Here is a 12,146-nt window from a genome sequence, read left to right as displayed (position 1 = left end):
TAAGCCAAAGTGGGAGATTTTAGACGATGTCCGTATGAGCTGCGGAGAAAGAGAGAGAGACAGAGCATGCCCGCGACTTTACCGAGCGATACCCGGAAGGATTCGAGCGGGTTCGAGCCGACGGGTCATTGAACGACTCCAACCTGCAGTCAGGATGGGCAGAAGCCAAAACGTGGTCCCAAGGCGAACCATGGAGGTCATACCGCGCGGGTATTGCCAAACAGGGGCATGAAAAAAAAAGGCCAAGCTCATCGTGTTACTGAGAGCCCATGCGCCCCCAGACTACCGCCCCAGGAAACATCGTCCCTTGGCCCCCTCTCCACGCGGGGCCGTCGGACGTCATCTATTTCCTGGGCGATGAGTTTTGGGGCAGTGCGATTTACTTTTGTCTTGAGAATCTGCAAATCAATCTTTACACAGACAGGATCACCGGGATGTATGATGTGTGTGATGGGTGATGGGTGTGATGGGTGATGTGTGATGGGTGATGTGTGATGTGACGGGTTCCATTATAGACGAAGAAAGGGTTGCATCTCGTATAAATGCCATTCAGCTCCAGTTGGAGAGTAAGCACCAGTATATTCTCGAGCCGCGACAAAGGACCGGTTCTACTAGTAGATGATAAGCTCGCGCCTCTTGTGTGGTGCAGAGCGCTTCATCCTGCCAGTTTGACTTGGCGGCATGAGCAGTTGGGGCACTCTGCAGGGGCATCCTGTAAGACCCGGCCCGTCTCCCTGAGCTACCGGTACGCTAAATAGAGAGAAGAACCTTAATCCAGTACGGATACATCGCTCTGCCTTGCAAGCTTGCATGGTGAGTATTGACGAAGTCCATCCACTGTATTCCGGGCAGAAGTTCCACGGGTTCAGCCCACTGACGATGGAGGGGCAGTGGCGGACGACGCAGGACCTTTGGGGTGGTCTGTCACTACTGGTAGCAGGCTGGTGCCCTGGAACACCATCAAAATACAGGGCATTGGCCGCCTGCGGGTGCTCCAGTCGCTGTCGGGTCGCTGCCCACTTTGCCACTGTATCAGAGGCTACCTCCTACCTAGCACCAGCACGCTAGCACATCAGACCAGCGCAGGCTGATTTCGCTGTTGCCCTGCCCTGCCAGCCGTTGGCGGACCCCCATAAATTCTCGTTACAACCTTCTCCTCATTGGCCATACAGCCACCCGTCCCCCATCTCATCGTTGACAAAGCACGCTAACGGCGGGGCACCTCGTCTGCAGCTCTACCCCTGTCCTCTGCGAGCACCAGCCCGTTGAGTGGGCGCGTTTCCTGCGCGTTTTACTGGCTCTCTCAGTCTTGACCAGCAGCCAACAAACAGCCACACCCCCCCTCCTCCCTTACATCACCCCAAGTATCCACGATTTGCTATCAAGAATGACTCTTCTACCTTAGCCTTTGCCCAGCTTCATCATCACCAACGAGCGCCCCCTCTCTCTCCCCGCCGCTGGTTTAGCGTGGTGGGCTACCCATGGGAAACTACGCAAAATTCCCATTCACCATTGTCCCACCCACCACCGAGCTGTTCCCCAGTGGCGCCTTCACAAGGTCGTTTATGCTATTGCGGCCGAACAAATACCCGCCAGTTGCATTAAACGATGGTCAATAGCACGGGATAGGGAACGCAAACAAACTTCAGCGGACGGGGGTCATATGAGGAAAACAGAGACTGCTCGTCAATCAACGTGACGCAACCAATGCAAACGGCTAATTGCACAATGCAACGCAGAGTGGAAACAAGATGAGCCACGAAGTCCCCAGTTGAGCTTTACAATCGCCTCGTTTAGCTCGCTTCTGGAATCCATGTTGATGCTTCTGTTAGGCATTCAGTGCGCTGACTGACTGGCTCAGCCTGCTGCGACATACATGAAGGCCGCACTAAAAAAAGAAGATTTAGAAGGATCCCGCGATGCAGGAGGTAGGCATCAACTTAGACATTGGCCCGCACCGGCCAGGCCACGCGCAGATCTCAAGTACCCAAATCCAATGATAGAGACAAATTGCCATTTCTTTTGTGAAGGCAGCCAGGAGCGTCACGCTGAGCAAGATTCCAAGCCTCACCTTGATTCAAGTGGAAACCACCGCCAATTTCGGCTCAGCCATCGTCGCCACACCAGATTCCACATTGGGCGGAATCGGCCCGGAGCTTCTCGATGCCAGCATCTCGACATGGCCCTGCCTCGCCGGCCCCTGCCAAGTTGCTAGAAAAACATCTCAAATCAAAGTCGGCTCGGCAACAGTCTTCATCACCAATATCGGCTTCTCAGAAACAGAAAAGAGCCTTCCAATTCGTTGTGTAAATATGGTTAGCTTTGGCTCCTCGGCATGATTCGCCTCGAATCCTAACCCAGCTATGCCCGAGTTGGGGCGATCTTGAACGAGTGTGCCAGCCTGCTTTTACTGTGCCGCACAGTTTATCGCACGCACGCCCCCATGTGGCTCTCAGCCCTGTAAAAGGGCACCAAAGGGCACTTTGACCTGCGTCCCTGTCGCCTTTCCAGCTAAGGCGCTGCCTGACTTTTGGCGTCCTTTTTCAGCTACGACCCAATCGGTGACTCTCAAGCTCCCAGTGGCCGGCCAGTTTAGAAGTTTGATTGCTCGTTGCTGTGTGCCTTGGCCGTGGCCTCTTCCTGTGGTCACAGATCGCCCAAAAGTAACCAGCTGCACATTGGAGACTCCGTGAGGGCTTGCACCACCCGGACTGACCGTCGCTCTGCTCGCTCCCACTGTGAGCTTCTGCACAGGGCTCCGAGTCCTATGCACATCACGTCACAGTACTGCCAGCAGACACCAGCACTGTTGTGTGCCACCATGTGCCGCCCAGCATTACGCAACATGCGTCGCGTCACTGATGAACCTAGTGGATATTAGCACCGGTGTTCACCTGTCTACGCGGCGCAGAGGGGGCGGCCGGAAGGCGGAATACTCACCGACAAGCCCTGCTAGCAAGCCACGGCACCGCACTACCAGTACTGCGGGTACCAGTGGGAAGCAGTTAGACGAGCCCGACGCTACAGAACAGACCGGCCCAATCCACTACTTGTTGACACTCGTTACAGTGGACAGGCGCTATTTTAGTCCCCAGACGGGACATGGCCGGCCGATTCAGCGATGGCAGCTTCGTACAATCTCACAATAGTTGGCCTGTTTTGGGTCAAAATCGGATTCAGCTGTTGCTTCAGAGTACAGAAGGCGCAAGAGTCGTCGCCGTCATGTTTCCCGGCCAATTGTCAGGCCGAGATCTCGAGTCGCTGAGCCACTAAACTCTCGCTAGCCCTGGACACGATACGACAGCGGGCGACAGACTAGATGTCCTCGCAACCATAACTCATGCCTGAAGCGGCTTGGTTCTGGGGGCCAAATGTACGCCTGCGGCTGCTATTTCCAGGGCACGATGCCTGCTCCAGCGCAGCAATCAACCGCCGCGCAACACTCACACGTACAGTAAACGACGTGCAGGTGACATGGCCAGCCAAACCGCCGCAATTAGCGTCATTTTGACTCAGTGGGGGAGCCTTTGCCTGGTACAGCACGGAATACTGGCGGCATCGACAGACTTGAGTGTGCCCACCATCCTAACCGTTGGGCGCCTCCGCCTTGCGCCCTGCCTTCTGGATAACGTGCTGGAGTACGTACTGAGTACGACAGCAACCATCGTCTATTGCGGGGCCCAGTAATATCGAGTAACTCGCCAATCCGGCAAGACACAAACGCACTGCTGATGATGCTGCCGAGAAGGGTATCTCGTTGCATGACAGCCGCGACCGACATGCCGGTGATAGCTCAAGGTCCTTTTGACAGCCATGGCAAATGTCGTCACCAGGGCGGTCTAAAATTGGTTACTGCGAACATGCCTCGAAACGCCTCCTCGTACCAGCACAACGCCTCTTCCGTTTGACTGCTCAGTGCTAGCCAGACTCACACTCACCGGAGTTAGCACTGGACCTTTTCGAACACTGCATCAAGGTTGGCCCTAGGACAGTGGACCACGGCGGTTTCCTAATTGAGCCTACGGAGGCACGGGGAGGCTAGTGGCTATTGGCTAGGGCTGCGGAGGTTCAGCGGAGGCGACATGAAAGGCCAAAGGTCCCTGCCACCAGCCCAGACACCCTGTACCTGGGCGTGAGGGAGGGGCGTGTCGCAGGATAAACGAAGCATCATGAACGAGGGTGAGCCTCCCACCCCCCCTCTCGGTCGTCGGCAGCAGGTCAGGCGAGGCGAAGGCGCTGGGCTGCTAGTTGGCGGCCGATCTCGTAATGGTGCTTGCAACTAAGTTACTGGCCAAGTACCTTGACTCGCAGGATATACAGGAATAAAAATAAATAATACCGCCATCGATCTAAAAAAGAACGGCGTCGTTGCACGCCTCAGCCAACGAGGAAGACTTCACACGCCCCGTCCCCCCCGACCGCAGCTCAGAGCTTCTTGACGAAGGTGGTGGACCCTTGGCATCGTTGCATCTGCTTCTTGTGCAGAATATATATCTATCTCTGGTCCGCTTCCCTCTGATCTCGTCTCGCATCCCCTTCGACCATCAATCAGCTCGCAGACCTTCCCAAGCCTCGCAACTCTCAACTCTCCAAGATAGCCATCTACCAACACAACACGCGCACACATGAAACCTGGTGCCAACCAACCACCCTGCTCCTCACCCACCACAGCGCAGCAGCCCGTCCCAGGATAGCAATACGTGCCGCTGCAAGCATTGTTCTGCGCTAGCCGCCATCTGTTGCCCAAATAGAAACGCTGCCGCCGGTCGACTCATTCTGCCACCAACGAATCCTGCATTCACTTTTTTTGGCCCCCTCGTCCCCTCCCACCCACCACCCTTCTACCTGTCGTTGGCCCGCATATATTCTGCCCGTTTCCTCCTTCTCCTCTGCCCGGGACAGAATGCAGGCCTCAAGCTCCCCCAACAACTTCCAAGTCACTCTGCCTGCTGTCAACCAGCCGCTGACATTTGACGACCTGAGATCCATCTCCCCTGCTGCTCTCGAAGAGTCTGCCCATTTTGCCGGCGACGCTTCCAGCTGCCATTCTGGTATGCAGCACTCCTTTGCCTATAGCGCCACAGAGACTGCCTCGCCGTTTGGCCCCGTCTCCTACGACAGCAAGAGCGCGACGCTGCAACGCAGTGCCGCCTACACTCTGCCATTGTCTTCACCAACTCAGAGCCTCCTCAGCCATTCCATTGAAAGCGATTTTCCCATGGACGGCTCACACGGTCCCAGCACTCCCGAGGAGTGGTCCACGATGCTGACCAACGCCGACAAGACCTACCAACAGTCGTGGAACAGTGGCGTCGCGCCTTACTACGACAGCTACGCCGCGCAGGACATGTCTTGCTCCAGCATCCAGGCCTCACAGATAGCTCACCTCGGTGCTGGTTTCGAGAATCAGCCGGACATGCACTCTTCTGAGGATTTGCTCACCACTTCCAGCAGCAGCGCATACCCAGCCTTTGTTTCCATGGCCCCTCTGCCATACGGCCGCGACCACCTGAGCCACGGCGCTGCCAGCTCTGCGGTGCCTCGCGGCTTCAGCCAACACAGCGACGCCTTTTCCGGCCTGCTTGTTCCCTCGATCGATAGCGATGCTAGACACTCGAGCCCATCTTCCTTTAGCACCGGCGATGATGCCACTACCAACACACGCGCTTCTTCCGTCTCAATTCCCCGCAAGAAACACAGCCGTGACATGAAGAAGCAGCAGCGTCGCCCGTCACCCGTCAGCGTCGGCCGCGCTTCCCAAACTCTTCTACCATACCCGACTCCCTCTTCTGCTACTACCACTACCACTCTGCCTTCCATGAGAACCCTGACAGAAAGCACCATTCCCGAGTGCACAGCCTGCAACCTGACCTTCCGCGACATCCCTACTCTCCAGAAGCATATCAAGTCTGAGCACACAAGACCGCTCCTCTGCGTCTTCCACTACGCTGGATGCACCTCGCGATTCGCGTCCAAGAACGAGTGGAAGCGCCATGTTGCCTCGCAGCACCTAGCTCTCCGCTACTGGATCTGCACCGAGGGAACCTGCGGCCAGACTCGTGGGCCTTCGACGCGCGCTCGCGCCGCCTCGCTCCCTGCTTTTGGCTCCATCTTTAACCGCAAAGATCTCTACACCCAGCACATCCGCCGCATGCACTTGGCTCCCGAAGGCAGCCCCGTCATGGGGTCTGGCTCAAGGAAGCCCGTCCCTAGTGAGATTGAGGACCGCATGCGCGAGCTCCAAGCCAGCGCCGCCCGCACGCGCTGCCAGCTGCCCACATACATGCTGTGCCCTGCATCGGGCTGTCCCTCTGAGTTCCACGGTCCCAACGCCTGGGACGACCGTATGGAGCACGTTGCCCTGCATCTCGAGCGAGCCGCCAGCGGCGAGGAACCCCCCGTGGCCTTTGGCGGTCCTGGCGACTGGACACTCACCGACTGGGCGGCTAGCGATGGCGTCAACGTGACGCGTCAGACCTCGCACGGCGACTGGAAGCTGTGCAACCCGTTGCGCGGTGAGGGCGGCAGCTCCCGCGGTGGTCGTTCCGGCGGCTCGCGCACCAGCGTTACCTCGGGCGCTGCCCGGCGAGCCTCGATGGCTCGTCACGGTGCCGACGACGAGGATGCCGAGGGCGAGGAATGCAACGCTTGGAGTCGGTCATGATGAAAAAGAAAAAGAACAAGAAAAAGGAATGGAGGCTATATAAACTTGGGTCTACACTGTCATGACATCTTTTCTTTTAGCGAAGCGGGTTTTTGTCCTTTTTTTTCAGGTTGCATTTTTACTCTTTGGGCAAAGAATGGTGACGTTTTTGTATGTCTTGTTCCGAGAATACTTCGTCATTTATACCTTTTTCCTCTTCAATTTCCTTCAAACACTTGGGATACACCTTTTTTATTATATCATCGGTCTTCTTATATATATACAGAGATTTACTCAGGGTCGGCTTTTGTTGTTTTGCTCATTATCTTTACTTTTATACTAGTTGGACGTTTCACAACACATTTGGATGAATGGTACGACAGCGTACGAATTGAAACCTGTTTTTTTTTTAATTAAACAGTACTCTTCCTTTTTATGTTTTACTCTCTAGATTGTGACGGGACTACATGTAGAGCTGTATGAAATGGAACGCTTCACCATCAGGAAAGGAGAAGAGGGACGCCTGGCCAGTTTGGGGACGCGACCGACCACCCCGACCACCACCACCAGCAGCACCACCAGCAGCCCACCATCAATCAGCCAAGGCGTTTCTTGTGACGTATCAGGACCGGGTGAGGCGGTTTCCGGTATACCGAGCGACTCCGAGGATTCAGAGCCTCGTCTTGGGGGGGATGGAGGCTGGGGCTGAAGGGGGCCGGACGGATCAAGGATTCCATCAATGGGCTCTTACTTACACATCAACGGCATCCTTTCGCACTCGGGCTAATGAAAAACAGGGACATCTCGCCACCTGTAGGCTGACTTAAGACATGGAGATGCGATATTAGTAAATCATTTTTAATTGTCTGCATAGAGAAGAGGCAGAGACTGTTAGAACACTATATAATATTCGGCACAACATTGATAATCCAATTGGTAGTCCTGCAATACCAGATACACTCACCCCTCGTCCTCCTTGTCCCAACAAAATCAACCAGGAGACCTATGAAAATGATTGACAAGAGAATCAAGCCGTAAAATAACAACTATTCCCTCTAGACTAAACGGAACGCATTCGCTCGAATGCACCTGTGAGAGGGTAATGACGCAGTGGTCAAGAGGCACACGCAAGCGGGCGCCTTCAGGTACCAGAGCAATCATGAAGCAGCTACGGCTGTGACTGGTGCCAGGCAGGATTCCGCGGGCTTATCTCCGCCGCCTTCTTTGGGGCCCTTGACTCTTTGAGATCTCCGCTGCTGTCGGGCCTTGCATTCAACGGCATATCCTGGTTCGTTGGCCTTTCGCCACTCAATCCACTCCTCATATGCCAGCTGGGCACCAGCATTAGGCAGCGTGGGCTTCGGGACCGCTGGCCGGCGGATATTGGCTGTCAAGTTGGGCTTTTCCAGTCCGGTCAAGAGCGACGGAGGCGGGCCGAGAGATGCAAGGGAGGCAAGGTATGGGAGAGCCGCAATCTGCTGCGCAGCGAGTTGCTGTGCCGCAGCTTGCTGCGCTGAGAAGCTCCCAAAAGGCATGATCGGGGCTTGGATACTAGGCACATGCTGTGCAGTAAAGAAGTGTGGCTGTAGAGCTGAGCCTCCAGGTAGGAAGTGAGTAAGGCTAAAAGTTTCCGGACCAAGTCCCATGTTACAGGCTGGGGCAGCTGTTGGCACTGGTGGATTGAAGGTACCGTTAGGAACAGAGTCTTGATCACTGGTAGACTGATATGGAGCAAAGGGTTGCGCATTAGGTTTCGTCCATGCCGCCATAAAGTGTGCTGGCAATGCGCTGAAGTTGCTCGATGCTGCCTCTTGCGAACCCGAGACGCCAGTGTTGGACAAAGGTGGACGTCGAGAGTTTTGTTGATGACCTATGGAGAGAAATTCTCTCGCCTTCGGATTCCAAGTATTTCGGCTGCTGGATTTCTGCACGGTAGCTTCAGAGCCTTCATGACTTGTCTTACTTGATTGACTATGTTCCCAATAGTCCACCTTGAAGTCGGATATGGTTTGATTGCGTCGGCCTCCACCTCCCAAGGGCCTTCGGAGATTGACAAGTGGCCTGTTTGCAAGCTCGGGCGCGGGTGGCTTATGTGTGGCCTGGTTTGTCATTGGTGGCTGCGATGCCTGACTTGTGCTGGAGTGACTATCGCCGTTGAGTCTCCGAATCAATCTTCGAAAGGCTTGATCACGACTGTTGCGAATGGCTGTTTGAGGGGACTGGCGTGACCCATCCACTGGTGTCCGATCGCGAGCGCCTGGAACAGACTGGCCAAACAGAACGCCGGTGTCTTTATCTCTGTCGTAGATCCCACGCGATTCGTTCAACGGAGAGTGAGACGAAGTGACTGAGGACGACTGACGACAGAGTCTGTCAACAGTCAAAAGTTGGAACACGTCAGGAGTTTGTGTGTTATCCGTGCCCTGCAAGGACGCAGTCACTCGAGTGGCTGAGCTAGAGTCTTGTTGATGACTTGCCGCATTTCGAGAGACTTTGGCAAATCGTCGGTCATTGCTTGCAATGGCGGGGGTAGGAGTCTCTGGGCGTAGGTCGAGCTCGAAAATACTCATTTGCCGGCCATCGACTTGCTCCAAATCGATCTTTTTGAGAATCTTGACAAAGCTCTCGGAAGCCGACGAGGCCTCAGAAGAACATCTGTCAACAATCGAAAAGTCGGAGCTGCCTCGGTCCTGGTGGGAGCTGTGATTGCTGTAGGATGAAGTGGCCTGTGGGTGGACTTTGCTGTTGAGCTGATCCATTGAGGGCATCAAATTCTCAATGTCTGTCGAAGAGCTCGCGTCGTGGCGAGTTCTCCAGTTGGGGTCTTTCATTGCCTTGGGCGTAGCGACATCGGGTCCTGCGCGTTCCTGACAGCTGCGCTTTATCCCGCCGGCTGGCTTTGTGCAGCTGGTCTTTGTCTTTGCAGCGCGCATTGTGTTTGGCTTTGCAGTATTGGCATGGAACATGTTATTCTCTACGTCGAATCGTCAGGTGATGGTATGCTTTGGATCTTGGCAGGACTGCTGACGCTCTTGGTTTAGACGTGAGTGCTTTGAGAGTATAAAGCCCTCGGTTTTTGTTTTCGCTGATGGACGACACTGGTTTTGCCTTTGCTTGAAGAGGTAGAGTCAGGTGGAAGACTGCCAACGGCGCCCAAAAGAATCCAGGAAATGATATCGAGCTTGGTTCTAGAAATCGCTGAGCGGCAGAAATTGAGACAGGCTGTGAGAAGAGGTTGTATGATGATAAAGGGAAAGAGAGCTGCGCACAGGGGATATTTCCCAGTAAAATATTGTTTTGGCTCGTTTATGGGACGTTGCAGCTCAGCAACAGAGTTTGAAGGCGCGACGCCGCTGAAGTGAGTGAGGGAAGGCACGAGATCTGCCCGCAAGACGTAGTGGCGAGGCACTCTAAAGCGAGAAAAAATAAACAGCTTGTATTCAATGAAACGCTCGAAATCGGTTGATATGCTAACCCTGAGAAATAAGATAGATGCCTGTACAAAAGCCAACCTGCGAACCGCTTGTCGGCTAGATGCCTGAATAAGCCTGACCGCCCATGAAAGCAGCAAAGGCGCGCTGACAGAGTTAGCACTATGTAGATGACCGAAATATCAAGAAGACTTACTCCATTTCGCGTCTGCATGTAGACGGTACCTGGGCCGGTAAATTTACACACAAGACCTTCTGCAGAGGCGAGATTGGAAATGATGCCACCAGAAGCAACACGCTCCAAGATATACTTTGTGTTCCAGGCGACCAGATGACCATTGTCGATGATGTACTTTTCTCCGTCCGCGAGCTGATTGGAATTGTCAGTACTGTGGAACGAGAAGGTGAGCGATCGCAAGCACTTACATCCTTTCGGATAATGGCACCAAAGCTGGACACCCAAACGATACCGGTACCGCTCATCTTGTAGACAAAGAGACCCTCGCCGCTGAACATGGCCTTGCCGAGACCCTGGCGCTTGTGGTCCTTGTGGACGCCTTGGGTGGAGGCCAGGTAGGCGTCGTGGCCGCAGGTCCATTGGGCGGTGCCGTCGAGGCGGATGGTGGTGATGTCGCCGAGCATGGGCGGCGCAAGCAGCAGCTCGCCGGGACCGACGTAGTGGGATTGGCCGAGCTCGGCGCCGGCAATCATCTTCTTGACGCTAAACTTGAGCTCACCGCGCAGGGTCATGGTGGGGGACATTGCAATCATGGCGCCGGGCTTGGCGCCGAGCGGGCAGCCCATGGCGAGCTGGATGGTCAGGATGGTATTGCAGTCGCGGTGGCTGATGCGGTAGCTGCCGCCATTGAAGGTGCCAACATCGTCGTTGGTGGCCACGGCGCCGACAAACCCGGCAGCACCGGCAGCGGACCCTGGGGCCGAGGCGCCGGTCTGGGCCGAGAGCTGGCTCAGCGGCCGGTTGACGACCTGCTGCTGGTGCTGCTGGGAATGCTGCTGCTGCTGAGAATGCTGCCGCTGGTGCTGTTGAGAATGCTGCGCTGCTGCCGTTGTCTTTTCAGCAGGATATCCGGCGTCCTGATTTGGGTACGTGGGAGGAGCAGCAAACTGTGGCTGCTGCGGCTGAGGCTGGCGCAGCTGATGGGCATCGGCCTTTTCAGGCGGATAGGCGGGGTTAAAGCTGGAAAACGCAGGCGGGGGCTCGGCGTACTGCTGCGAGTTGTGAGGCGATTGGTGAGCCTGACCGGTGCCAGCTCTCATGGTGAGGTTGGCATACTGAGGCGGCTGCTGCTGCTGCTGCTGTTGCTGCTGCTGCTGTTGCTGGGGAGGACTGGATGGCGGCGCCGCGTAGTGAGGGGAGGGCGTCTGCTGCGGCGGAGGGGCATACTGCTTGCTTGGGCCGGTCGATGAGGGCGGCGGGGGATAAGATTGCGCTTGGCCACCAGACGGGGGAGCGGGATACTGCTTGATGGGTGGTGAAGACGTTGGAGGAGGCGCGTATTGCTGGATGGGCGGCGAAGAGGTCGGGGGCGGTGCGTACTGGCGCTGGGTGGATGGTGATGAGGTGGGCGGCGGCGCGTACTGCGTCGCTGGGGGTGATGTGGTGGGCGGCGGCGAGTAAATACGCTGGCTCTCAGGTGTCTGCTGCGAGGCTACACGACATATAATGTTAGAGAGGGATGATGACGGAAGAGAGTCGAGGCTGGGGGCAGGGCAAACGCACGAGCGGCACCTGGAGGGGCTGCGACACGGTTAGCAGAGGGTAGCAGATGAGGGCAGTGGAAGGGGCTCACGAGGGTAGAAGTTTTGAGGTTGTGCAGACATGTTGAGAATATGCGCAGGCCGCAAAAATCAATGTTTCAAGGATAATGTACAGAACAGAATGTAGAGTGAGAATATCAGCTGTCGAGCGTCTTGTCGCCGGATATTCCCCGCTTCCGTGCTGCGTCGTACAGGGCTGAATATGCCAGGGATAGAATATCACAGAACTTTCGGGCAGCAATGCAAACAAATGAGTAGGTGGTTAAAGCTTGGAGGTCAGAATGTTGAGAAGA

At 55.6% G+C, this 12,146-nt stretch overlaps 3 protein-coding genes across 3 annotated transcripts; 1 reads left to right on the top strand and 2 right to left on the bottom strand.

Annotated features, from left to right (window-relative positions):
* Window positions 1-4,903: 4,903 nt before the first annotated feature.
* LMH87_000905 (uncharacterized protein) lies at window positions 4,904-6,664 on the top strand (the record flags this gene model as incomplete). The annotated part of the gene is made up of 1 exon (XM_056198890.1): window positions 4,904-6,664. One exon carries the CDS (start codon window positions 4,904-4,906, stop codon window positions 6,662-6,664), a length of 1,761 nt encoding a protein of 586 aa, XP_056055793.1.
* Window positions 6,665-7,800: 1,136 nt separating this feature from the next.
* On the bottom strand, window positions 7,801-8,178 carry LMH87_000904 (uncharacterized protein; the record flags this gene model as incomplete). The annotated part of the gene is made up of 1 exon (XM_056198889.1): window positions 7,801-8,178. The coding sequence occupies one exon, from the start codon at window positions 8,176-8,178 to the stop codon at window positions 7,801-7,803; it is 378 nt and encodes a 125-aa protein (XP_056055792.1).
* Window positions 8,179-9,949: 1,771 nt separating this feature from the next.
* On the bottom strand, window positions 9,950-11,916 carry LMH87_000903 (uncharacterized protein; the record flags this gene model as incomplete). Its single annotated transcript, XM_056198888.1, has 7 exons — window positions 9,950-10,053; window positions 10,119-10,139; window positions 10,197-10,221; window positions 10,271-10,444; window positions 10,501-11,744; window positions 11,816-11,833; window positions 11,886-11,916. The coding sequence occupies 7 exons, from the start codon at window positions 11,914-11,916 to the stop codon at window positions 9,950-9,952; spliced, it is 1,617 nt and encodes a 538-aa protein (XP_056055791.1).
* Between the last annotated feature and the right edge of the window lie 230 nt (window positions 11,917-12,146).

This window comes from Akanthomyces muscarius, chromosome 6 (assembly GCF_028009165.1).
Source record: "Akanthomyces muscarius strain Ve6 chromosome 6, whole genome shotgun sequence".
In the NCBI taxonomy this organism is placed as follows: domain Eukaryota; kingdom Fungi; phylum Ascomycota; class Sordariomycetes; order Hypocreales; family Cordycipitaceae; genus Akanthomyces; species Akanthomyces muscarius.
Note: the sequence above shows the minus strand (reverse complement) of the source record. Positions and strands in the feature narration are given on the sequence as shown.